This window comes from Falco biarmicus, chromosome 19 (genome assembly GCF_023638135.1).
Source record: "Falco biarmicus isolate bFalBia1 chromosome 19, bFalBia1.pri, whole genome shotgun sequence".
Classification (NCBI taxonomy): Eukaryota; Metazoa; Chordata; class Aves; order Falconiformes; family Falconidae; genus Falco; species Falco biarmicus.
Genome location: NC_079306.1, coordinates 5,075,103 through 5,097,990, shown reverse-complemented (window position 1 = coordinate 5,097,990; position 22,888 = coordinate 5,075,103). Strand labels below are relative to the sequence as shown.

Genomic DNA, 22,888 nt, shown 5'->3' with positions numbered 1-22,888 from the left:
GTCCCCATACTGGACCAGTTCCACACAGCCCCAGACCCATGGAACCCCACATTGGACCAGTCCCCACACTGGACCAGTTCCCTATAGCCCCCGCCCTATAAAGCCCCATACTGGCCCAGTTCCACATAGCCCCAGCCCCGTTACTGGCCCAGTTCCACATGGACCCCGGCCCCACGGGGCCCCCAGGACACCCACCGCCCCCCGCGCAGCCCCGCCCCTCCCGTCCCGGCGGGCGGGGCTCGGGGAGCGGGCGGGGCTCGGGGAGCGGGCGGGGCGCAGGGAGGGGCGGGGCTCGGGGAGCGGGCGGGGCGCAGGGAGGGGCGGGGCGCGGGGAGGGGCGGGGCGCGGGGAGCGGGCGGGGCGCGGGGAGCGGGCGGGGCACAGGGAGGGGCGGGGCGCAGGGAGCGGCGGGCGCGGAGTTGCGCGACGCTCCCTGGCCGGGCCGCGCCCCCAGCCGGCCCCGCGCGCGGGGCGCGCACTTTACCTCGGCCCCTGCGCGGCGGCCGCCATGTCCCAAGATGGCGGAGGCGGCGGAGCTGAAGGTGCGGCGGGGGCTGGGGGCGGCCTGGGGGGAGTGAGCAGCCTGGGGGGAGTGAGCAGCGCGGGGCTGGGGGCTGTGGGCATCGGGGGGCTGGGGCGAGTCGGTGTGGCGCAGTGGGAGCTGAGGGGGCTGTAGGGATGGGGCCAGGTGGTGTGGGGCTGAGGGGGCCTGTGGAGCTGAGGGGGCTGTGGGGAAGGGGCCAGGCGGTGTGGGGTGGGGGGAGCTGAGGGGGCTGTGGGGAAGGGGCCCCAGGCAGTGTGGGGCTGTGGGGAAGGGGCCCCAGGCAGTGTGGGGCTGTGGGGAAGGGGCCCCAGGCAGAGTGGGGCTGTGGGGAAGGGGCCCCAGGCAGAGTGGGGCTGTGGGGAAGGGGCCCCAGGCAGAGTGGGGCTGTGGGGAAGGGGCCCCAGGCAGAGTGGGGCTGTGGGGAAGGGGCCCCAGGCAGAGTGGGGCTGTGGGGAAGGGGCCCCAGGCAGAGTGGGGCTGAGGGGGCTGTGGGGAAGGGGCCCCAGGCAGAGTGGGGCTGAGGGGGCTGTGGGGAAGGGGCCCCAGGCAGTGTGGGGCTGAGGGGGCTGTGGGGAAGGGGCCCCAGGCAGAGTGGGGCTGAGGGGGCTGTGGGGACGGCGAGTGGCACCACTGGGCTGAGGGGATTGTGTGGGGCTGGCGATCAGCAGCCTGTGGCTGAAGGGATGGGGGAGGCTGCAGGGATGTGTGGGGCTGGGGGACTCTGCAGTGGGCCCAAGGTGGGGTGTGGGGCAGGGGACGTTTGGGAGACAGACAGGGAGACCCGCGGGGCGGCGGAGCCAGGGCTTTGGGCTCTGTGGGGCAGCGGTGGCTGAAGGGGGGCGGTGGGGACAGCCGCTGTGGGGTGCGCAGGGGGCTGAGAGGAGCCGTGGGGTCCTGGCTCGGGGGCTGAGCCGTGGGGGGAAGGCGCAGGGACCACCGGGGTGCCGGGCTCCGGTCCTTGGTGCACGGAGCGGTGGATGAAGCTGTCGCCTGCGGCAGTGAGCCCGGTGGGCTCCTCCGTGAGAGGAGGGAGCCCGGAGACCCTGGGGGGCTTCGGAAGCGCAGAGCTGTGGAGAAGAGAAGTAGAAACCCGAAGGAAGGGGAGAACCAAGAGCCGGCAGGTCCGGAGCCCTGGAGGATGCCGGGGGGCAGGCAGGGGGGCAGCTTGGGGGGCAGGCGGGCGGAGGGAGCAGAGAGCGTGTAACATGGTAGTGCTGCACCAGTGCTCACAGCTGGATGGGGTTTCATCTCCCTCCACTCTCTTTTTCTCGTTTCTTCAGGAGTCAGAGTGTGTCACCACCTTTGCCCACCAGACTGTGGAATATGAAATTGCCCCTGGTAACTAATTCCAAAGCTGAATTTTTTTTTCTTTTTTTTTTCTTTTTTCTTTTTTTTTTTTTTTTTTTTTCCTCCTCCCTCTCCTTGTTGGCAATTTAATATTTTTCCCCCCACAGGCTGGAATATAGGTCTTAGCTGGCTGAAGGGGCCTCGGAGTCCTGCCTCCTTCCTTCCCCGTGCTGGGAACAGTAAGGCATTTGGGAACCGGCACCTTTTTGGCAGCCAGCCACAGCAAGGACATAATTCCCTGGAGTAATACTTGCCCATAATCTTTCCAGCAGTGCCCCCATCCAAGTTTTTGATACGGCTTCATGGCGTGATCTTTCTCCCTCCCCTAAAACTCGAACCCAACTACGACGGGAGCCCTATCAAGTAGCAAAACATTAACGATATTAGTGGAGAAATTGGATCCGGTGATTGGGTGACTTGGGACCATGCAGAAGTCGAGCTCTGGCAGTCCTGCAATTTGGGGATGTAGTTTAGCAAACGGTAAAGCTGAGCACGACCCAGGCCGAAGCGTCTAATCCTTTCTGCTCCGTTTGCTCTGCGGATAAACCCCGGCAGAGGAGTCCTGGGTTCAGACTAGGTGTAGCTTAGCGCGCAGGTCCACGTCTCTGGGGTTTGGCCCCCCCCGGGCGCCAGCCCTTTCGGTGGAGCTTGGTGTGATATGGGGCTTCTCCAGTTTAGTTTTGAATCTCTTGTTCCCTTTCCCTCTTGTTCCCTCTCCCCTAACCCCCTTTCTGGTTTCCTCACCAGGAGTTTGTTTAAGCTTTTTACCATCTGTGTCTCATTCTACAAGCAAGGCGAGCTAGTTGAAAATGAAATGATTTCTCCTTATAAAGCCCGTACTTGGCTTAAGACGCTTTCCTTTATTTAAAAGACCAGACGGTGGGTCCCCTGGAAAGAGAAGAGGTTTGTGGACGTGCCTTGTTCAACAGCGGCACGATCGGACTCGAGCTTGCTGCGGATCCAGCCGCTCCCCAGGCCTCAGGTGCCCTCTGAGAGCTCTCGATTGCCTTCTCTTATGGCAACAAAGAGAGTTTTTTCCGCTGCTTTGATACTCTGAGCAGTAATCGGAGAGGCTCCGGGTGTAGATAAGAGTCCACAGCTGCTGCAGCGGTGGTGACACAGCCATCCTATGTCACGGGTGTGAGTGTTTTTTAACGATAAATGTGAATCTCGTGCTGGTGAGCCATGCTACACTAATCTCCTGCCGGTTGAAGGACTCTGGAGGATTTGTAGGCGGAATGGATGTGGGAAGAGGTCGGTTCCTTCGCAGTGATTGTGGCAGAAGGGGAGGGGAGTTGGTAAGAGGAACATTTGATAAATGTGCATCCCTAATGTATCTTTTCTGGGAGGTGTTTAAATCGGGCACTGTCAAAGTTGAGAGACCCCAGGTCAAGCTTTTTCCTCTTAAATGACAGTTTTCCTGCTTCTAAAAAATTCTCCTGGCTCCAAAAAGGGAGGGGGGGGAAAAAGTTATTCATTGTTTTCTTGACTGTATCACCCAGCAAAGGTAACAGCCAAACCCACAGGACCTTACAGGGCTTTTTCTACACAAAACCTTACCCGGACGCTGCGTCTGTTCTGCATCAGGGACCACATGGCACTTTTTGTAATGGCAGAGCTGGCTTTGATAGCTTTACCAAATACTTTCCTTTGGGTTTTTTTTTTTTTCCTTTTCTCCCCGGAAAGCAGAACATCTGCCACATTGTCCTTTTGGGATGCCGTGTTTTTGGTGCGGGGGTAACACAATCCCAGTGCAGCGAACTAAACCACCTTCAGGCCTCTCAGTGCGTAGACCAGAATCAATTAACTCCTGAGCTTGACCTGTGGATTAGGGAGGTGTGCCTCTTAATTCGGCACATTTAATTCGGGACACTCTTAATTCGGTTTATAAGTGACTCTGAAGAACTTGGGCTGTAAGGTGTAAAGGCGAGCTGTTCCTGTCAGCTGTTTTGGAAGGAAAAACAACTCCGTTGGGTTTCAGAATTGATTTGAAAGCAAAATACGCCTCCTGTTAAACAGATGAAGTTTCAGCTTTTAGTTTGCATTTCTTTTATGGAAGGGATTGCAGGTTTTTGGCATTTTTGAACTGACAGAAGCCAACCTTTCCCTTTCCCCCTGGTGCTTCGCTGCAGCTGGTTGAAGCCCCTCCGTGGAACCGAAATCATGGAATTAAACCCCACAGTGTTGTAACTAACCTGAGAGCAGTTCTACTACTGCTGAATTTTGGGAGCTTAAAGAGAAAAGCCTTTCTAGATGCAGAGTGGTGGTGAAACTCAGGTGTGCCTTTTCTTATTCAAAAGGGAGAGTGCTGGGATTTGCTCCATCCCAGGTTTAACCCTTTTTTACTTGCGTGAAAGAAAAGATTGTGCTAGAATATGTACATATACATACACACGTAAGTACGTGTGCTTCCGTAGCACTCTGTCACCTCATGGGTGTTTCTGCTTGACTAATTCTGAAATCATATTGCCAGCTTGGGAGAAGGATGATTTTGTGAACGAGTGTGAGGTGGAGCCGAGTTTCTAGATCTGCTACTAACTTCCCTGGTGTGACTGTGGAGAGGTCTCCGAGACCCTTTTTATTTTTCCTCCTGTGAAATGGGAATAATTCTGTGGTTTTTTTCCTCTTGGAGCATCTTTCAGCTTAACCCTGTTGGGCTTGTTGGGCTCGTGGTCAGAATCAGCAGGTCGCTGTTGGGGAGGCAGGTTGTTCAATGATGCCAGCCTAGGTATAGACTTGGTGCCTGATGTATATTTTTCCTTAATTGCAGCCTTTCTCGTTAATGACCGATGTGTGTTTTCAGAGTTGATGTCTGCTGCGTCTGCTTAGAGAAACGGGGCATTCCCAAAGTAGATTTTTGAAAGAAAAGGATAAAAGCAACAGCTGCAGACCCCTGCAGTCACGCTGGGGCTCGGCCTCTCTAAGTCAGCCCAAAGGGGGTTTAAAGTCAGAGCTTTAAAGCTGGAGAGGTAGAAAAACTTTAGTTTAAAAGTCCTTGTTGACCCTACAAGGACTTGTCAGTGTTTATCCGAAGGGAAGGTGATGTAACAGCCGTTTGGGTATCAGGAACTGCTCGGACATCCACTGATTCAGGAAGTTGGTTTTTTTTGTTGGTTTTTTTTTTTTTTGCATTTCCGGATGCAAACAAAGTATCTAAAATTAAAACCCAAGCCACATATTTACAAGTTCCTGATGACAAAGGGGACCCTCAAACTTGACAGTGTCTCTTTCAAGGCCTCCCACCATCTTCCTTAGTGAACCCGCGGCTTGTTTTTGGGTTGGGTCTGCTCGCACGGCAGTTGTAATGGTGGTTGTGTTATTTTCTTGCAGCATATGGTTATGAGCTTTAGGGTATCAGAGTTACAAGTTCTCTTGGGCTTTGCTGGAAGGAACAAAAGTGGAAGGAAGCACGAACTTCTCACCAAGGCGTTACAGCTGCTGAAATCTGGCTGCAGCCCGGCTGTCCAGATGAAAATTAAAGAACTGTACCGGCGGCGGTTCCCAAGGAAGATCTTAACCCCTTCGGACTTGTCAATGCTCCACATTCAGGCAGGACAGCTGCCCTCGGCCACCGCGCTGACGCAGGGCACGGTGTGTCACCTGCCCTATGACCACAGCTCCACCGCTGCCGCCGTGCCAGCGGCTCTGCTGCCTCCCGTGCCCGTCCTGGGGCCCAAGCATGAGACGGACGTTCAGCATTTATCACCACCCATCCATCCCGTCCATCCTGATGTCAAGATGAAGAGGCTGCCCTTCTACGACGTTTATGATGAGTTGATAAAACCCACCACGTTAGGTACGTTTGAAAATGCTCATCCTCTAGTTCTTTGGAGGCTCCTTTTGTTTGCTGGGGTGGAGGAACTGGAGCTAGAGGCCGTGCAGCAGAACAGGGGTGGCGTGAGGAGCGGTGGGGCGAGCCTGCTGGGCTGCTTTCCGTCGGTGCGGGCTCAGAAGGACGGTATCCAGATGAACGTGGGATTTCATAGAGTCGTAGAATGGTTTGGGTGGGGAAGGACCCTAAAGACCACCCAGCGCCCCCCATGCCCTGGGCTGGGACACCTCCTGCTACAGCGGGTGCTCAGAGCCCTGTCCCGCTTGAACTGGAGTGTCCCCAGGGACGGGGCACCCACCGGGACGGGGCACCCACCGCCTCTCCGGGCAGCCCCTGCCGGGGTCCCACCACCCTCGGCGCAACAAATTCCTTCTTCACCCCCAGCCTGAATCTCCCCTTTTCAGTTCGAACCTCCCCTTCGTCCTGTCGCTGCAGACGCTGCTGAAAAGTCCGTCCCCATCCTTCTGAGAAGCGCTGGAAGACCGGGATAAGGTCCCCCCGGAGCCCCCTCCTCTCCAGGCTGAGCCCCCAGCCTGGCCGCACAGCAGAGGGGCTCCAGCCCTTGGGTCGTTTGAATGGATAATTCCCAGCTCCCAACTGGCCAGGAATGGAAGCTTTTACTTGCTTGTCGGTCTCGTACCACATCTGTGTGCATGAAAAAGGCTGTTTCTTTCCCAGCTGACACCTTTTCTGTTAAGTTTATATCGGTTTTGGATTATTTACTGCTCTGACCTGAGAGTTTTCTTTACCTTCTGAACTGTGAAGCTTCCTCTGCCCTGTTAGCATTTGGGTCCTGATCCCGAGAGAGTAAAAACTTGGTTCAGCTGGCGTGGGCTCAAATCGGCGAATGCCAGGAGAATTAATTATGAAAAGTGGTTTATTATTTTTGCAAAGAATCAGTGTTACAACCTCCAGCAAAATCCTCTGCCGCCTTTCAGTCTTCATTCTGCCTTAATTATTAACAAAACCTGTGGTCTTAAAATCTTCCAATATATAAAATTAAGGAGCTGGTTTATGCTTGAAGGCTGCAAACGTGACAAGCGGTCAGCTCTTGTGTTGATGAGAAAACTTGACATGGGGCAGGAGGTAAACGAGGATCTTATTTAAGAACAGAAACAGGGTGTTTCTCGACGCGATGCGGAGGCCGAGCCCGCCGGTGCTTCCCCATTTGTAAAAGGGGGAAAAGAAAATGCTGGGTTTTGGCTAATTCCAGGGAATTTGTGTGTTCGTTGAAATTAACATGCTGGTGGGGAGAGGTACAGTTAGCCCGGTAATTGCTGGTGGGTTTGGAAGGGCTGCGGCACTTGGGGTGACGGGAGCCCGCGAAGAAGGGAGGGTTATTCTGGTTTTTAGAAGAAGTTGTATTTTTACTTCAGCTTGAGCCTTTCTGGCCTCTTCAGGCTAGATCCACCCATCTTAGGCCTTTTAAATGGTTTTCGCTTGGATTCGGGGTTGTTTTTCTTTCAAATAAACATAGTAATGTTTGCTAAGGAGGAGATAAGTTGTGTCTGTACTGCAACCAAAACCCCTGCGCTTTTTGGGGGGTTTGGTTTTGTTGCTGTTTTGCTAAAAATTGCCTTTTCTTAGGTTTGGCTTTGCCCAGTCTCTCTGACAACCTGTGGTTAAGCGTCTTCCCTGAAATGGGATACTCGCCTTGCAAAAGAAATGAATTTTTAATTTTGTTGGTTTTTTTTTCCTCTCCCTTGATAAAACTCTGGTACTTGTGTGCTGTTGCTTGAACTTGGAAGAGTGGTTTTTTTTTTTTACGCAATTCCTCGGGGATTACAGGCTTTTGCTTCTATTTTTGGCTTCTGGTGGTTTGCATCTTTCTCCTCCCTTGAGCTGCGGAAATGTCCCCTTCCCATTCTTTTGTTTTAGTTGGTTGGGGCAGTTTTGTTCTGAGCATCCAGATATGAAGGTCGTGATAGCAGAAAGATGCCAGCAATAAGCAATGTGTGGGAAAGAAGAATGAAGGCAGGGCTGGAGAGGGTGATGATGGGTGAGGACAGTGACACGGGGGGTTAAAGATGACGCCTCCTGGTCCCTCCATGCTCTGCTGCAAGCGAGGAAGATCCAGGCTTTGGCTTTCCCGCTCCCCATCCCGTACCAAGCTCTAGCTGTGTTATCTCAGAGACATCTGTGGGTGTTTCTGGGCTGGACGAAGGCTGCTGACAAAGCAGTAACACTGGTCATAAACTGGTTGTAAGATGGGAGTTGGTTGTTGGTTGTAACTGGAGGCAGCAGAGGAGAAACTGCAGGTAGGAGTTAGCGCTGCTTTGGCACCCAACAGCTTTAACCCGGCTCGGTTCGCAGCAGAATCGGGATCTGATTTTGTCACCGCGGAGTGAAAGGCTCAGAAAGTCCCAAGATGGTCAAAATTCCTCTGAATTTTTCTGCTCGGGTCTGCCAGCCTGTTGCTGCTGCCGGGGAAGATCTGGCAGGTCATCTGCCAGGAAACTCAGGGCCTTGCATTCCTGGCATTCCTCAGCTGCAGGAGGCTGGAGAAGCAAAACCCCTCACCCCGCTGAGGAATCCGTGCTTGAATTTGCTTTTTGGAGGCCAGCAGAAGGGTGCCCCTCTCCAGAGGCAGGTGGCGCAGAGGGTGAAGCAAACCTCTGCGGGTCTGTAGTCGCCTCGGATGGTCAAGCTCGTTACCAAACTCCCTGAAATAAATAAAGGGCCAAAATGTGGGATTTACACCAACTCATGCCACTGTGGTAACATCCTTGGCTTCGTTTTCTCTTGACCCAGGGATGCTCCACGTCCCAGAGAGCACCGGTGGGAGCTGCCGCTGCTCAGGACCTCTCCTGACGGGTGTAAAAATGAGTGCAAAGAGGCCAAATCGGCATTTTGCAGATTAATGTTGGCTTGCAACATCGGTGGCCTTCATTCTGGGCTACCAGTGCTTTGCAATATATTAATAAAATAGCTCACGGTGGTTGTTGTGAGGGAGGCAGAGACCTGCCAGTTTTACCGAGGGGGAAGCTCAGGCGTGAAAGAAGAAGTAACTTGGTTAAGGTCAGGGTGAGAGGGGGGGAAATCCTGGCTCCTTTTTACATGTATCTTGCAGCAAATGTTTTCACCGAGCTCGCCACTAACCCTAGCGTGAAATCCTTGCTTCTCCCGTGGTGTGGGTTTTTGACGTGTGTTTATTCTTAATCCAGGGCACGGCTGGTTTTCTCTGAATTCACCGTGACTCTGTCCGTGTGCCCGAGGAGAATCTGGCAATGCCTGATGATTGTTCATCAACTATTTATTCCATAACCACAGTAATTGTTATAATTTCTAGGGCGGTGGATGACCTCTGGCGTTCCCGTAGCTCCACGTTTGTTCTCGCTCTCCCCGGCCTGCCTGCTCTTGCTGGACTCGGGAGGCTGCTGCAGACTCCGGGGAGTGAGAGGGTGGGTTTCCCGAGGGCCTCACGGTTTGCTGTCTCTGCGAGCCACCTTACATCCCAGCCCTCCGTTCTCCTTGTAAATAAAATGACGGAAACGGAACGTCACCTGGAAAGACAGACCTGAAGCTCGGTTACGTGCTTAGGGGCTTGGAGGGCCCCTGCGTGGGAATGGCAGTTAATTTTGATGACTAATTGCTTTCTGCTTTCTGTGGATGCTGTCCTTTTCTTTATTAGGAGCCTTGGTGCCTTCGAGGGTAAGAATGACTTGGTAATGATTTAATTTGTCTTAAATTATCTTCTTCAGCCTCAACGAACAGTCAGCGGTTTGAAGAAGCTCACTTCACCTTTGCTCTAACCCCCCAGCAAGTTCAGCAGATCCTCACCTCCCGGTAAGCGGAACGGTGGCTTTCGGGGTCCTGTGCAGGCGCGTGTGGCTGCTTCCCGGCTGTGGCTGCGTGTTCTTCCCTGGCGGAGCGGGAAGGGGAGTCAGGAGGGAAAACAGGCAGGGTTTGGGTGAGTGAGCCCGGCAGGCGAGGAGCTCAGGGCAGTAAGAGTAGGAGGAAGGACTGAATTTGAAACAATTTTGTGGTTCTCCGCTCCAGCGTGGTACGTTAGGATAAAATGCCAAGTTGAGTGTAAAAAGGGGAGTTCCTTGATGTCAGCGATGCTGTGCTGCTCACAGCCATTGAGGACCTGCCTAAAAGCCTGCGGAGCGGAATTCTTGTACGAAAGAAAGAAAAGAGAGCAACTGGGACAAAACCTGCTAGTCCATCCCAAAATGTAGGCCTGCCCTCCACTTGTGCCTGCAAACACAATCGTTTGTTTGCCTTGGTGAGCTTGTCGCTGGCATTCTATTCTTAGAACTCAGCAGCAGGACGAAGCTTTGAGGTTGATTTTCTCCCTTTTCCCACTGCACTCTCTTCTGTTTGATGGGCTTTTGCTTTACGTCCTTGTGGGGGAGTGTTGCCCGCGAGTCCAGACAGGTGTGACCTGTTCTTCCAATTCAGCTGCACTAGTTTTGTTCGTAACACAACTACCATGTATCGATACCCATACCGCTTAATAAAGTGTTAGGCTGTTGTAGTTCCCTCTTAAGCGCTGCTGACGGTGTTAAGACCCTCTTTTCTGTTGCAGAGATATCTTACCGGGCGCCAAATGTGATTACACTATACAGGTGCAATTAAGGTAATGTCTTTTTGATGAATGCATTAAGTCCTGTTCCCTGAGCTAGTGCGTTGGTATTAATTTGTCCTCGATTTTGATGACTCATGCTTTGAGCACTTGATTTGCTTTGAAATTGCATGTCGATTTGCTCGGAGGAAGATTTTAAACGTTCGGTGCTGCGCTCGGAGCGCGGGTTTCTGTAGGGGAGCGCGCCTCTGATGCTGTGCAGCAGCGAGGGTCCTTCTGAACTCGGCGAGGCTGAGCTCTCTATCCGGGTGATGCTTTGTTGGCACAGGCGATGTGGTCTCACAAATGGTTGGGGTTTTTTTTCCATTTGAAGTGTGCAAAACTGAAAAAGATTAGATTTTGCTACACCTACAGAGAGCTCGCTGCTTTCTCATCTCGGTTTTAATTATTTGCCTTTTTGCAGATGCGTTGCAAAAGGCGGAGTAAGACGCAAAAACTACGTGACCTTAAAATTTGAGCGTTTTTTAATGCTTGTGAAAATGCAAGACATGTTGGAGAGTGTGAGTAGAAAAATATTTGAAAGTGCTTCGTGAATTCCCCTCCGCTGCTCGCGGTCAGTGCTGGGGTGGTTATTTAAGTGCCTACCCACGCTGTCCTGCCGTGCTGAATAGGAACCGAGGAGGCTCTTGCCCAACGTTCAGCCCTGGGCAGCGTTACAGAACGTTAAATTTTATTATCAGGGGTTTGAACAAGAGAGCAAAGAGACAAGAGGATCACTGCTGTACTCTCAGGAAAAAAAGGGATGAGGTGTTTAGGGCTTTGGTACCTGGAAGCCTGAAGAGAAGTGGTTGTTTGAAACGGAAGACTTTTGATTTAATTCAAAAAAGAGCCTCTCTGTTTTCAGGAGGGCATTCTGTATGAATTATGATTCCGTGACGGTGTCTGTCTGATTTGGGGCTTTACAGTGGCAGTTTTCCTGCTGTGTCCATCTGTTCCGCTGTCGCGCGCGGAGCTGGCGGAGCGAGGCGTACGGGCAGCCTGTTCCCTGGGATGCACCAGGAGGCGGATGCTGGGAACGTCTCCGCTGTAGCACAGGAGCACCGCCGGTGTGTTTGAGGGACCAGTTTCAGCGTATCTGCTCCTTGCTGTCTGTGGGGGAGGAAACAGAGGTTACCAAAGAGCCCGTCGGTGTTTTCCAGGAAGCTTTCAGGAGTCTCCTGGGGTGTCCAGGGGCCATCCCTTCTCTTGGAGAAGCGAATCCTCGTTCAGTGAACTTCAGCGCAGGAGTTAAAGGATGATGGTGACACCATCTCTTCTCTCCTGCTGATGTGCTTCAGCAGACATGGTGTACTCATGTTCCCAAGCAAGAAAAAGATTAACTCTCAATTTTATTCTTTGTTTTATTTGGCAAGCAGAGCCAGGTTAAAGAACAATAAGATCAGATCTATTTATTTTTTGAGAACATTGGTGGTGTGGCTCTGCAGCGGCGTGACGTGCCAGGGCTTGATCTCATCGCTCCAAAAAGCCGGCCAAGGTCCCGGCTGACTCACGGCTGCGTGGCAGGGCTGCAGTTTCGGCGTGGGGAGCCGTCCCTGGCGGGGCACCCTCCTTTGAGAGCAAACAGAGCGCACGGCCGCCTGCTCAAAGGGATTGGGGTCTGATCCGGAGCCTGGTCTGGGTTGCTGGCGCTGACATCTTTACGATGGGGAAGGCAACGGTGGGATATCAAGTGGTGGCAGATGAGCCTTGAGAGAGGCCCAGGCAGTAACCAGGCCTGCTGCGAGATGCGCTTTGGGTCAAATGCAACTTTTTACTTCCTCGGGTGCTTTTCTTGGGTAACTTGATGTAGTTCCTTCCACCTCGGAGGGCTGCAGAATCTGCACCCAAAGCTGGGTTAAGCCATCCGCCGCGACGCTGCTGCTGTGGGAATTGTATCGGGGTGGCCGGAGCGGGTCCTGAACGGCACCCGGGTTAGCTGCCCGTAGCGCTCGAACCCGCAGCTCGGTTTGTGGCACTCTGGGAATGAGGTTAAGGCTGGAGAAAGACACTTTGCCTTTGGAACCGCGGTTCTGGATAGCTTAGGTTGTCACCCGGGCTGAAGGAAACGAGCCTCGCCCCGCGCACTTCGCAGCACGCACGTTAGCCGTCGTTTGAAACCGCTGGCGTTTTTCTGTCTTGGTTCTCGTCTCGCTTTTGCCGCAGGGAGGGTTTGAAACGCCTGTAGGGCTCTTCATCTGCTTCTGTGTTTTCCAGCCATTGATCTGTTCTGCTTGGAAAATGTTTTTCCCTTTTTCAAGGGAAGTTTGGCTGCCGGTTCTTGCGAGTGTCACCACTCACTTGCCAGTTTCTCCCTCCTGCTTCTTAGGTTTTGCTTGTGTGAAACCAGCTGTCCCCAAGAAGATTACTTCCCTCCTAATTTATTTGTCAAGGTCAATGGAAAACTCTGTCCCCTGCCTGTGAGTAAATCTTATTTCTTCTTAATATGTTGTAGACTGAAGTCCGGCCTTTTGCACAGCTGCAGCTCCCAGTGAGTGCAGTGGGAATGTATTTTTCCGGAGATTAAAGACTGAAGAATGGTGTGGTTAGTGCAAAACTGATTTCGTGTGACAGGGCTGTGGATTGGTGATGAAAGCTGCTTTTTGCTTCAAGGAGCGTGGCCCTGAAGTAAGAATATGCAAGCTTTGGGCCCGATTTATTTATCGTTTTGTAACGAGCAGATTCAGTCTCATTTTTCATGAGAAACTTATCAATAAAAATCTGAGATTAACGGAATAATGGCACTGCCTTTACTTTATGGCATTGCAGGAGAGACCTGGATGCTCCAGTCAAAGCTGGGGTCCTTTGGGCTGGGTTATGCGTAAAAATAGAATCAGAAGTGGTGCTCGCCTCAGTTTACAGCCCAAAAAGGGCTGCGATTCCGTGTCGCACCTAGGAAAGGTACCCGAGGTTTGGCAGTCGGGCCGGTTCCCTGTCAGCTGTCCCACGCTGGCTTTGCTCCGCTCTCGCTGGCACCGCTGGCAATCAAACCTGCAGAACAGCTAACCCTCTGCCTGAATCGCTCCCTTAATATTTTTAGCCATTATTCAGTTTGTGCCTCAGATATTCTGTCTGGTTTATGGCCCAGATGATTAGTAACCTGCTTTAATACATAAATAAATAAATAAATAAAAAATTTAAAAAAGAGGCCGTTTCTGGCCCTGTGGGGTGGCAAGAGGGAAGCGCATGTGAGATGCAAGATGGCTGCAGGGTTCCCCCCAGCTTCTGCTCGCGGATAAGGTTTCTTGCCTTCAGTTGGATGAGTCATCCGCAGCTGAGAAGCTGTTCGCAGCACAGCAGCTCAACGGGAAACGCTTTTTGGGGTTTACTTCTGCTTAAACTGCGGCGGGGTGGCTGCTGAATCAGTCTCAAGCTGCCCGCTCTGACAGAGCGATGAAAAAGGGGGGGTGTAAATCTCCCTGAATTACAGGGAAAGCGCTCTTGGGCTGAGTAACGGGATGGGTTTCTAATCAAGTTGGAATGTGGATATAATGAAGCAAAAAATGAGATGAACATGAGCTTTGTCACGGGAGGTAATTTTTTAGCTTCCCAGGCTCGCTGAACTGGGTGGGATTTGGTTTTTAATTCAATGCCATTTGTGCATGCAACACATCCCGGACTGACAGCTCTCTGTGCAGAGAGGTTCAGCTAAACGACGGGATGGATCCCAGAGCGTGCTCGTCAGCGTAAGGATATTAGGGGGACCCTTTAGTCTTAACTTCTTGACGCTGAGGAGCAGCAGCGTGCCGCTTTGAGATTCGTAGAGAAATTCTCATGTGAGCTCTGAGGTGTGACGGGAAATGTCTGCAGAAGGTAACCGTGAAGCAATGGGGCTTGTAGATTTTTGTACGTGGCCTTATGCCTCAGAGAGAATTTCTTTTATGCCAGGTAATCTTTCTTTCTGTGCAGGGTTATCTCCCGCCCACAAAGAACGGCGCAGAGCCGAAACGACCCAGCCGCCCCGTCAACATCACTCCGTTGGCGCGGCTTTCAGCCACCGTCCCGAACACGATCGTCGTGAACTGGTCCTCGGAGTTTGGCAGGGTGAGGGAGGTGGAAGTTGTTTCCCCGTTTGCTGCTGTTCCTTCGCCACCGGGTCGTTGGCAGCCTCGGGTCTGCAGGGCAGAACTGAGGGCGCTTTTGCTGTAGCGCCGAGCTGTGCGGAGGGGGAGAGCCCTCCTTGCCGCTGGGATTTGCTGGGTCTGAGCAGTGCCAACTTCTTTTCAACAGAACTACTCCCTGTCGGTGTACCTGGTGAAGCAGCTGACGTCAGTAACACTGCTACAGAAACTGAGAGCCAAGGGCATCCGAAATCCGGACCATTCCCGAGCCCTGAGTAAGTGTCCCGTAGCTCTGAGCTGGTCCTGTGCCGCGTCTGGGGAGACGGAGCAGGTCTGAATTAGTGCGCGTGGGCAGCGCGGGTCCTCCTGTGCACCCCTCTCACCCTGGCCCGTTGGTGAGCACCTGACGGGATGGGAAGGACCCCGGATGACGGATTGTTTCCCAGCGATGCCGTCTGACAAGGCTCTGAATCAAACTGTTCTCCAGGTCGCTGCCCGTACCCCGTTGTGATATTACCGGAGCGTTTGTTCCGTGAGCAGCAGTGGGAGCGACGCTGCTGCCGCTTCGGTTGCACGCTGTTTCCCCGTGACCACCCGTTGCCCCCGTGCTGTCGTTTTACAGACAGGCTGTAAAGTCTTTAAATCAGGGGTGTCTCTTGGTGCTGCACGTATGGTGCGGCCAAGGCGACTTGCTGGAGCTGTTAACCTCGTAAATAGTGATAATGTCTGCTGCCGTAAGCGTTACCTGCCTGTAATTGGGATAATAAGTGTCGTGGTGCAAGCTATAAATCATGTCTGTGCGTATTTCTGCGTGTAAAAGGAGGAGGGTGTTGACAGGAGACCTTTTTTTTTTCTCCTCCTCTTCTTTCAGTCAAAGAAAAACTAACAGCTGATCCCGACAGCGAGATAGCTACAACGAGCTTACGCGTTTCCCTGATGTGTCCAGTAGGTTCCTATATTTTCATTCATTTTTCTGGGACAGGCCTCTGCTTCCTGCTTTCCCTTCCCGTTGCGGTTGAGCGCTTTGGAGCGAGACGAGAGCTAATGCTGCTGCAGCTCTGCTTGTGTTGAGAAATCAGCTTTGGGTTCTAAATAAAAGCAGAGCCGCTCGCTTTGGTGCGTTACAAAAATCGCCGCGGTGGTTGGCCCAAACTGCCTAGCCAAAAAATGTCTTCTGTTGACCCGCTCCTTGTGTTTCACCATGGCTGTTAGCATGCGTTCGAGGTGGAAGCGAGCTTAAAAACACAACCAAAAGGCAAAAATGCCCTCAGGAAAGCTTGTTTTCTTTTTGCGTGGTAATTCTTTGTTGCTGTTTCCTTTTGCCTCTTGTTGAACGTGCTAGAGAGCTGGGCAGGGGAGAGAAGGGAATGCACGGGGCTAACACCGCTGGCTTTACCTGGCACCACAAGAGGCGGCTTGTACAAACCCAACTTCGTTTCTTCTCCCTTGCCCCCAGCTGGGGAAGATGAGGCTGATTGTGCCCTGCCGAGCCATCACGTGCACCCACCTCCAGTGCTTCGACGCAGCGCTCTACCTTCAAATGAATGAGAAGAAACCCACGTGGACTTGTCCCGTGTGTGACAAGAAAGCCCCGTACGACAGCCTGATAATCGACGGGTGAGCTGAACAGGCTTCTTACGCGGCCTTTTAGCCTGGATAATACTTCCCTTATCCTCTGATGCTAGCAGATATAGGCAAGTTACAGCCCTGAATAACTTAAAAATCTGATTGTTCGTTCCCTGAACTGCTTTGATGCCAATCTGGAGAGATTTCTCCCAAAGAACAAGAAGCCTCTGTCAAAATCTTGGCTTCCTTGCTGGCAGCCTCTGCAGAGGCAGTAGTGAGGGAACCTGCCCACCAGGGTTTGAACAGAGCCCCCCTGTGTACGCCAAACAGCCCGTCATCGAACTGAACTCGCAGGTGATGCTGGCACAGGTTTTAGAACAGCAATTCCTCGTAGCCCTGGTACCCATCTCCTCAGGACCGTCAGTCCCGTGTCGCGTGTGCCGGCCCACGTGCGTGTATTCGTACGGGAGTCCCTGCAGGGGTTTGCTCTCCCCAGCTTCTGCTCTCTTCCGACAGGTTGTTCATGGAGATCCTGAACTCCTGCACCGACTGCGATGAGATCCAGTTCATGGAGGACGGCTCCTGGTGTCCCATGAAGCCCAAGAAGGAGAACCAGGAGGTGTGCCAGACGGCTGCGTTCAGTGGGATCGAGGGTATGGGAGCTTTGGTCACCCACTTGGGGTTTTTTTTGGTGGGTTTTGGGTTTTTTTTTCCAAAGCAACATATACACTTACAATTTTTACATTGACAACACAACACTGGGAGCGTTTCGGATCCCGTCTGGGAGCTGGTATTTGGGATCATGCTGCAATACTGGGAGCGTGATGGGCACTTAGCACGGTCCTGTGGAGTAAGTGCTAGGAAAAACAAGAAAAAAGTGCAGGTCCCTCTTGAAACTGCAGCAACAATTCCAGGTGGGCTGGGAGACCCGGCTGCGAGCGTGGGGATGATGCTTCTGCTCTGGGATGGGGTGTGGATTTGCCACGAGCCGTTTGGAAGTCCCGAGTGTCTCACGGGGTTGTAGCGCTTGTAGAGGCGGCGGTGTTTTGCTCGCCTCCGCTTCAGCAGCTGAAGCCGGTTGCTGGCTTTTTCTCTGCAGCCGCCTCCCTCTACACCGTCAGCTCCGAGGGCAGGAGCTCGTCAGAGGGCAAAAAACCGGTGGAGGTTATTGATCTCACCCTGGACAGCTCGTCGGATGAGGAGGAGCCACCTGCCAAGAAGCCGTGCCCGCTCCCCAGCGTGGCTCTGCCGCCCGCGGCCAGGCCCAAGGGGTAAGGCAGCAGGGACCGGACCCCCCTGCTCCACTGGGCTTCGGCTTGCTTGCTTCCTTCCCGTCGGCTTGCTTCCTTCCCGTCGGCTTGCTTCCTTCCCGTCGGCTTGCTTCCTTCCCGTCGGCTTGCTTCCTTCCCGTCGCGAACGCCGGAGCCGTCGCAGTAACTGGATCCGAGCTCTGGGACGGGAAGCGCTGCTGCTGCTTGGCTGGTCACCTCGCCTCGCTGCCCTGGCACGGGGGAGGATGGGGGGAGCTTGTCTTTGCCGTACGTGTGGTAGCATTGGGGGGGGGGGGGGGGTTCCTTTTTTTATTTTTCCTGACCCCCTGTTTTTTCTGATCAGTGATGGAATTTTCCCCTCGGGCGCTGTTCTGCTTTTGTCGCATGCTCATGGCGTCTCTGTTGTGTTCCAGGGTGTTAAGTGTCGACCACCCGCCAGCTTCCGTCCTTCGGAGTCCTCCCACGGCAGCTCTCGGCAGCGAGTATCTCTCCAGCCTCCCCATTCCCGACTACCATCCTTCCTACCAGGTGCCCTCAGAGCTTCAAGGTAAGAGCAAAGCCCCAGGCAGCAGTTACCAGTACACCCAGCTGTACCAGTTTACCAGACTAAGGAGCTGGCTGTAACGCCCGGCACCCTGGTCCCCTCTTCAGCCGAGCTTTGGAGGCCTTTGGGTTGCTCATGCGCTGCTCTGTCCTGCCCTGGCAGCTCCTGCAGACCAGAGCCCGTATTCCCGAGCGACAAGAGTTCGCTGGCCTGACACAAGAGGGAAGGAAACTTCTAGAGTCCCTCGTTCCTGGGGCAGGGCCCCCAAGAGACTGCCCGAGGGGCCTGCAGTGAGATAGTCACTGGCAGAACAGCTTGAAATCTGGTTTTTCGGAGCCTGGGGATAGGAAGGAGCCAGGTTTTGGCTGTTGGTGGGTCCCAGGGCCACCAAGGTCTCGCGCTGTGGCTTCCTTTTGGGGGACCTGGCCGTGCCCGGCGACGTGGGTGGCGCGGAGGGAAGCAGGCTCAGGTCAAGGCTCTGGTCAAGACCCTTTTTGCAGCGTGGTTCGGTGTCGCCAGCCCCCCGGCGCTGTGCTGGTGCAGCCCTCTGCGGGGCTGCTGAGCTCCGCTGGAACCGGGCTGCGGTGCCAGGCGCTGCGACAGCTCCGGAGAAGTGACGTTTCATTCGCCCTGGGCGGTTCCATCGCTGAGGCCACGCGCTGGGTCGCGGAGGGGTCGTAGGAACGGAGCTGGGGCTGACCGTGTCGTGATATCTAGTACTTGGGTCAGTGTGGTAGCACCGTTGGGCTCCCCTTCCTGCCAGAAGTTTATTTACCATCAAGAGATTTGTTTTTCCCCTTTTTATTTTTCCTCTTTTTATTTTTTTTTTAGGTCTGGATTTGTTTTCCTTCCTCCAAAGTGAAAATCAGGTAAGCTTAGGGCTTGGCGTTTGTTTGTTTGTTTGTTTTTGCTTTTGTTTTCTCCTTGCCATATCTGCAGACCGGCAAACACATCCCTCTTCACTCCTCCAACCTTCCTCCTTCCTCCTCCATCCTCTTCCTCTGTGAGAACGGTGTAGGAGGCAGGGAGGGTGCCAGCTCTGCGGTTCCGCGGGCAGCACCCGACACGGCGGGGAGACACGTTGCGCCCCTCTCTTCTTCCACAGTAGCCGCTCCCCTGAGCCTGCCGTGCTGGGCCACGGCTCCCGCTTCTCTCTCGCTGCTGGGCTTTGCTCCCCGCTGCCGCCGCCCTCCCCTCTCGAGCCCACCTTGTGCTGACGGTTCAGATCTTGGGAATCTGGTACATGTCGTGGGGAGCTGCAGGAGCGATCCCGGCGCGACCTGTCCTCCCCGTGGGCGCGTGCCCCGTCCGAAGGGCTGCCTGGGACGCCGGGGCCGGAGGTTTTTGTGGATACCGCGAGCCGATGCTGTTTGTTCCTTTGCTCGGCAGCACTACAGCCCTTCCGTGATCACCTCCCTGGATGAGCAGGATGCGCTCGGCCATTTCTTCCAGTACAGAGGCACGTCTGGCCACTTCATAAACATGAGCCCCCTGGCCCCCGTGATGGCAGGCTCCCACGGCGCGGTCAGCCCGGCCGGCGGCCGCATCAGCAGCATCGTCTCCACCAGCGCGCTGCGGGAGAGCCACGGGCACAACGGGACGATAAGTAGCAGCGCGGCGCTCCCGGGCTGCAGGCCAGACATCATTTCCCTGGACTGAGGCCACGCCGGTGGCTGTTCCTCCCTCTGCCAGGGCGGGAGCCCAGGGCGCTTTTCCAGCCTTCGGGAATGGTTCCCTGTCCGGGGCTGGAAGGATCCGACCAGGAACCCTTCGGGTGACACCCCCCCCCCCCCCGCCGCTGTCACCAGTGCCCCCAGGCCTTGTGCCGGCGGTTTCCAGTCCTTCCGCGGTAGGAAGGATGGGTCCCACGGCCGTAGCTGTGCGCACAGCACGCTCCCGAGCTCCGTGGGATGTCGGCTGGCGAGCGCCCGTCTCCGAGGGTCAGCCAAACCCCCTGACTTTTAAAGAAGTATTTTTAAACTATTTGTTAGGGTTCTGCTCCAGCGGTCAAAGAGCTGAGGAGGAGAATTCTGCCGCAGGAGCAACTCCCGCTTCCCCAGGGCAGCCCGTCCTCCACTTGCACCCCCCCCGCCCCCCCTGGGGACCCTGAGCGAGGCTGGCGCTGCCTCCCAAGCCCCGACTGGAAATTATTCCTCATTTTTAATGGGAGGCGGCGGCAGGGGGATGAGCAGGGATGAGCAACCCGGGAGGGAGGTGTGGCGGGTGCCCTGACCACGCTGCTGCCTCCCTCCCACCCATCTTTTTAGTGCTGTCACAGTTGTAATTACAGTGTATTTAAAGGAAAAAAAAAAAAACCAACCCCAAACTAATTTTTCCCCCTTTTAAATATTCCCAGCCAGACCTGTACAGAGAACAAATAGATGATCTATATTTTCAGTTGCAGCTTTTGTACATACAAAACTCCAAAGAGCTCCCCATTCCTGTACCTACGCGAGGACTAAATGAAGGTTGCGTCCAGAGGTGACGACGCATCATCCGCTGCACAAATTATTTATGTATTTAAATGTATATCTTAGTTTGTAACCTCTACAGCGATATACCCACTGCTTGGGCTTGCTCCCGTGGCCGACCTCGTCTCTCAATTCTGGTGGTGCAGCGCGAGGTATCACATGTAGCATTTTTTTTTTAGCACTTTTTTTTTTTTTTTTTTTAAATAACTGCTCCTTCCCTGGAATTCAATGCGGTGCCCGGGCCGGGGGAGCAGCGCACAGCATCCTGCTTGGACGATTTATTTCTTGTATCGTACGCGCGGTGAGTATTTCAATGCAATAAAAGTGTTAAATCCTTGAGCTGGGTTAAATCGCCGCCCGGACCACTGGTGCGAGGAGCTGGGGGGACGAGGGGGTGCGCGGGGACCTCAGCCTGGTACCCCCCCCCCGGCTCCGCCCCCCCTGAGGGGGATCTTGGAGTTTCGGAACATCGGCATTTCTGAAATCCCCCACGGGAAGGGGGGTTCCCAACACCACCCGCTCAGGTCAGCCCCCTCCCCTAACTCTGCTCTGCTCTCCCTGGAGCCCAGCCCCCTCTTGGAGCAGCAGGATGCGGCCACCGTGGGACCCCGCTCCCCCGGCAAGCACGGTGGCTCCGCTCTGGGTACTGCCAGGCTGTCACCCCCTTTTACGGACCCGGCACCGCGCGAGCTTGGCTGGGCACGTGCCCTGCTCAGCGCCCATCCTGCCCCCTCCTCACCCTCCCCGGGGCTGGCAGCGGGGCCGTGCCCAACCATACCCGCTCCCCCCACCTCGCTTCCCCACCCCCCCTCCCACACGGACTCCAGTCCCCCGTGGGCAGTGACTTTATTCCCTGCGTGGCGCTGCCCTCGGGCCCGGGGGCTCCAGCCAGCGCTGAAGAGCGAACTTGGTGCCGGTGCTGACGCGCTCCACGTCCTCCCCGTGGGCTGGGGCCACGCGCAGGAGCGTGGCGGTGGGGAGCTGGGTGCTGCGGGCACTGCCGTCGCGCAGCTCCGTGATGCTGAGGGAAGGAAGGCGGTAGGGACACGGGGTCTGGGGGGGGCTCTGCGCCCCGTTTCTCGCAGCCCCCCGGGTGTGTCCTCACCTGATGGTGGCCGGCAGCGTGTCGGGGACGCTTCCCACGCTGTCTGCTCCGTCCTCGGTGGCTGCGATGGCCTCTAGGACGGGGGGCTCCAGCCAGGCGTAGGCGCTCACCTCACTCTCGCTGGGACGCATCCTGGCCTGGACCCCCGAGGCTCAGGCACGGAGCCCCCCCGGCGGTCCCCAGCCCCCACCCCCGGTTGGGTGCTGCTCACCTCCAGCTGCTCGTGGGGCTCGGCGGAGAGCAGCAGCAGGTAGGTGACGATGTGGTGGCGGCGCGGCAGCCCCCGGCTCAGCATGGGCGGGTAGATGGACTGGGGGAACATGGGCAGCGTGCTGGGACCCTGGGGCCGGTCCCGTGGGGAGTGGGGAACGTGTCAGCCAGGTGCCGCCACCCCCACCCATGGGTGCTGGGTGCTATGGGGGCGGGGCGCCGGTGCTGAGCCCCCCAGCCCAGCAGGTTGTTACCTCCCAGAGGCCGAGCATCCTCCAGGAGAAGGTCCCCGCGTCCAGGCGCAGCCCCGTCTCCTCCTCCAGCTCCCGCAGCCCCACGTCCAGCAGCTGCGGCCAGGGAGAAATGGGGGGTGGGGGTAGGTCAGAGTGCACCAGCCCCCCAACACCCCCTCCTGCCTGTCCCCTCACCTCCTCATCCGGCTCCACGTGCCCACCTGCGAGGAGGGGACAGAGGGTTAGGGGCACCCCAAAACGATTGCCCCCCCACCCCCCGCTGCGGCTGGACTCACCGGGCGGCACCCAGACGTTGGGGAAGATGCTGAGGGTGCTGGCGCGGCGCGTGAGCAGGATGCGGCCGGTGCTGGCCTGCAGCAGCACCGCCACCCCCGCGGCCACCCCCCGGCCCCGCAGCTCGGCGGGGGGGGTCAGCTCCGGCCGCTGCCCCAGGCACTTGGCGGGGCAGAAGGAGGGTCTCTGCGGGGGAGACGTGTGAGAGGAAGGGGGGGGCACTGGGGGGGGGCACCCAGGGGTGCGCTGGCCCCTCACCCACCTTGAGGAGGGTGGTGGTGGAGCCGGGGAAGGCCACGTCGGAGATGAGGAAGCGGCCGCCATCCAGCCCGCAGGTCACCACAGCCGCGTCCTCGTGTGCGGCGCAGAAGGTGCCGGTGACGCTCTGTGGGGGGGGGCGGCGTGGCCTGTGCCATGGCACCGCGATGGCCACCACGATGGCCAGTACCGTGGCACCGCCATGGCCACCGGCGTGGCACAGGAACCCCCTGCGGCAGCAGCCAGGTGTGTGCACAACCCCCACCCCCAGGTGTCTGTGCACTCTTGCACCCCCCTTGCACACTCACACCCCCTGCCGTGCCCCTCCCGCCCGGTGCAGGCTTTGCACGCCCAGCGCGCCCCCCTCACTGCCCCCCGCGCCCCCCCCCCCCGCCCCCCCTTTGCCCCCGGTACCTGCCCGAAGGCCGCGGGCCGCCCTGCGCCGCGCCCCGCCCCGCCCCGCCGCACGTGCACCAGCACGCGCGCCAGCCCCGCCATGGGCGCTCCGGGGGGGCGTGGCCCCACGGGGCGGGGGGTGTGGCCCCACTGGGGGCGTGGCTTCATCGCGGGGGGGGGAGCGCGCCCCCT

General features: G+C 56.0%; 2 protein-coding genes across 8 annotated transcripts; one reads left to right on the top strand and one right to left on the bottom strand.

Moving 5' to 3' along the window:
- The first annotated feature begins 397 nt into the window (after nucleotides 1-397).
- On the top strand, nucleotides 398-20,537 carry PIAS3 (protein inhibitor of activated STAT 3). 7 transcript variants are annotated; one of them, XM_056321979.1, is made up of 16 exons: nucleotides 525-542; nucleotides 1,825-1,882; nucleotides 1,999-3,189; nucleotides 5,222-5,687; nucleotides 9,425-9,509; nucleotides 10,255-10,305; nucleotides 12,617-12,707; nucleotides 14,197-14,331; nucleotides 14,518-14,623; nucleotides 15,220-15,293; nucleotides 15,805-15,965; nucleotides 16,431-16,567; nucleotides 17,014-17,185; nucleotides 17,599-17,732; nucleotides 18,561-18,598; nucleotides 18,835-19,257. In XM_056321979.1, exons 3-16 carry the CDS (start codon nucleotides 3,130-3,132, stop codon nucleotides 18,835-18,837), a joined length of 1,713 nt encoding a protein of 570 aa, XP_056177954.1. In that variant the 5' UTR covers nucleotides 525-542; nucleotides 1,825-1,882; nucleotides 1,999-3,129; the 3' UTR covers nucleotides 18,838-19,257. The 7 variants fall into 7 exon arrangements, with proteins under 7 accessions (XP_056177955.1, XP_056177953.1, XP_056177952.1 ...); XM_056321974.1 differs by having other exon boundaries at nucleotides 526-542; nucleotides 19,119-20,537; XM_056321976.1 differs by having other exon boundaries at nucleotides 528-542; nucleotides 2,763-3,189; nucleotides 19,119-20,537.
- Nucleotides 20,538-21,031: 494 nt separating this feature from the next.
- Nucleotides 21,032-22,851, bottom strand: NUDT17 (nudix hydrolase 17). Its single transcript, XM_056321982.1, has 8 exons — nucleotides 22,715-22,851; nucleotides 22,305-22,427; nucleotides 22,045-22,228; nucleotides 21,944-21,969; nucleotides 21,770-21,862; nucleotides 21,517-21,615; nucleotides 21,306-21,442; nucleotides 21,032-21,221 (listed from the first exon to the last, which is right to left on the bottom strand). The coding sequence occupies exons 1-8, from the start codon at nucleotides 22,796-22,798 to the stop codon at nucleotides 21,047-21,049; spliced, it is 921 nt and encodes a 306-aa protein (XP_056177957.1). The 5' UTR covers nucleotides 22,799-22,851; the 3' UTR covers nucleotides 21,032-21,046.
- Between the last annotated feature and the right edge of the window lie 37 nt (nucleotides 22,852-22,888).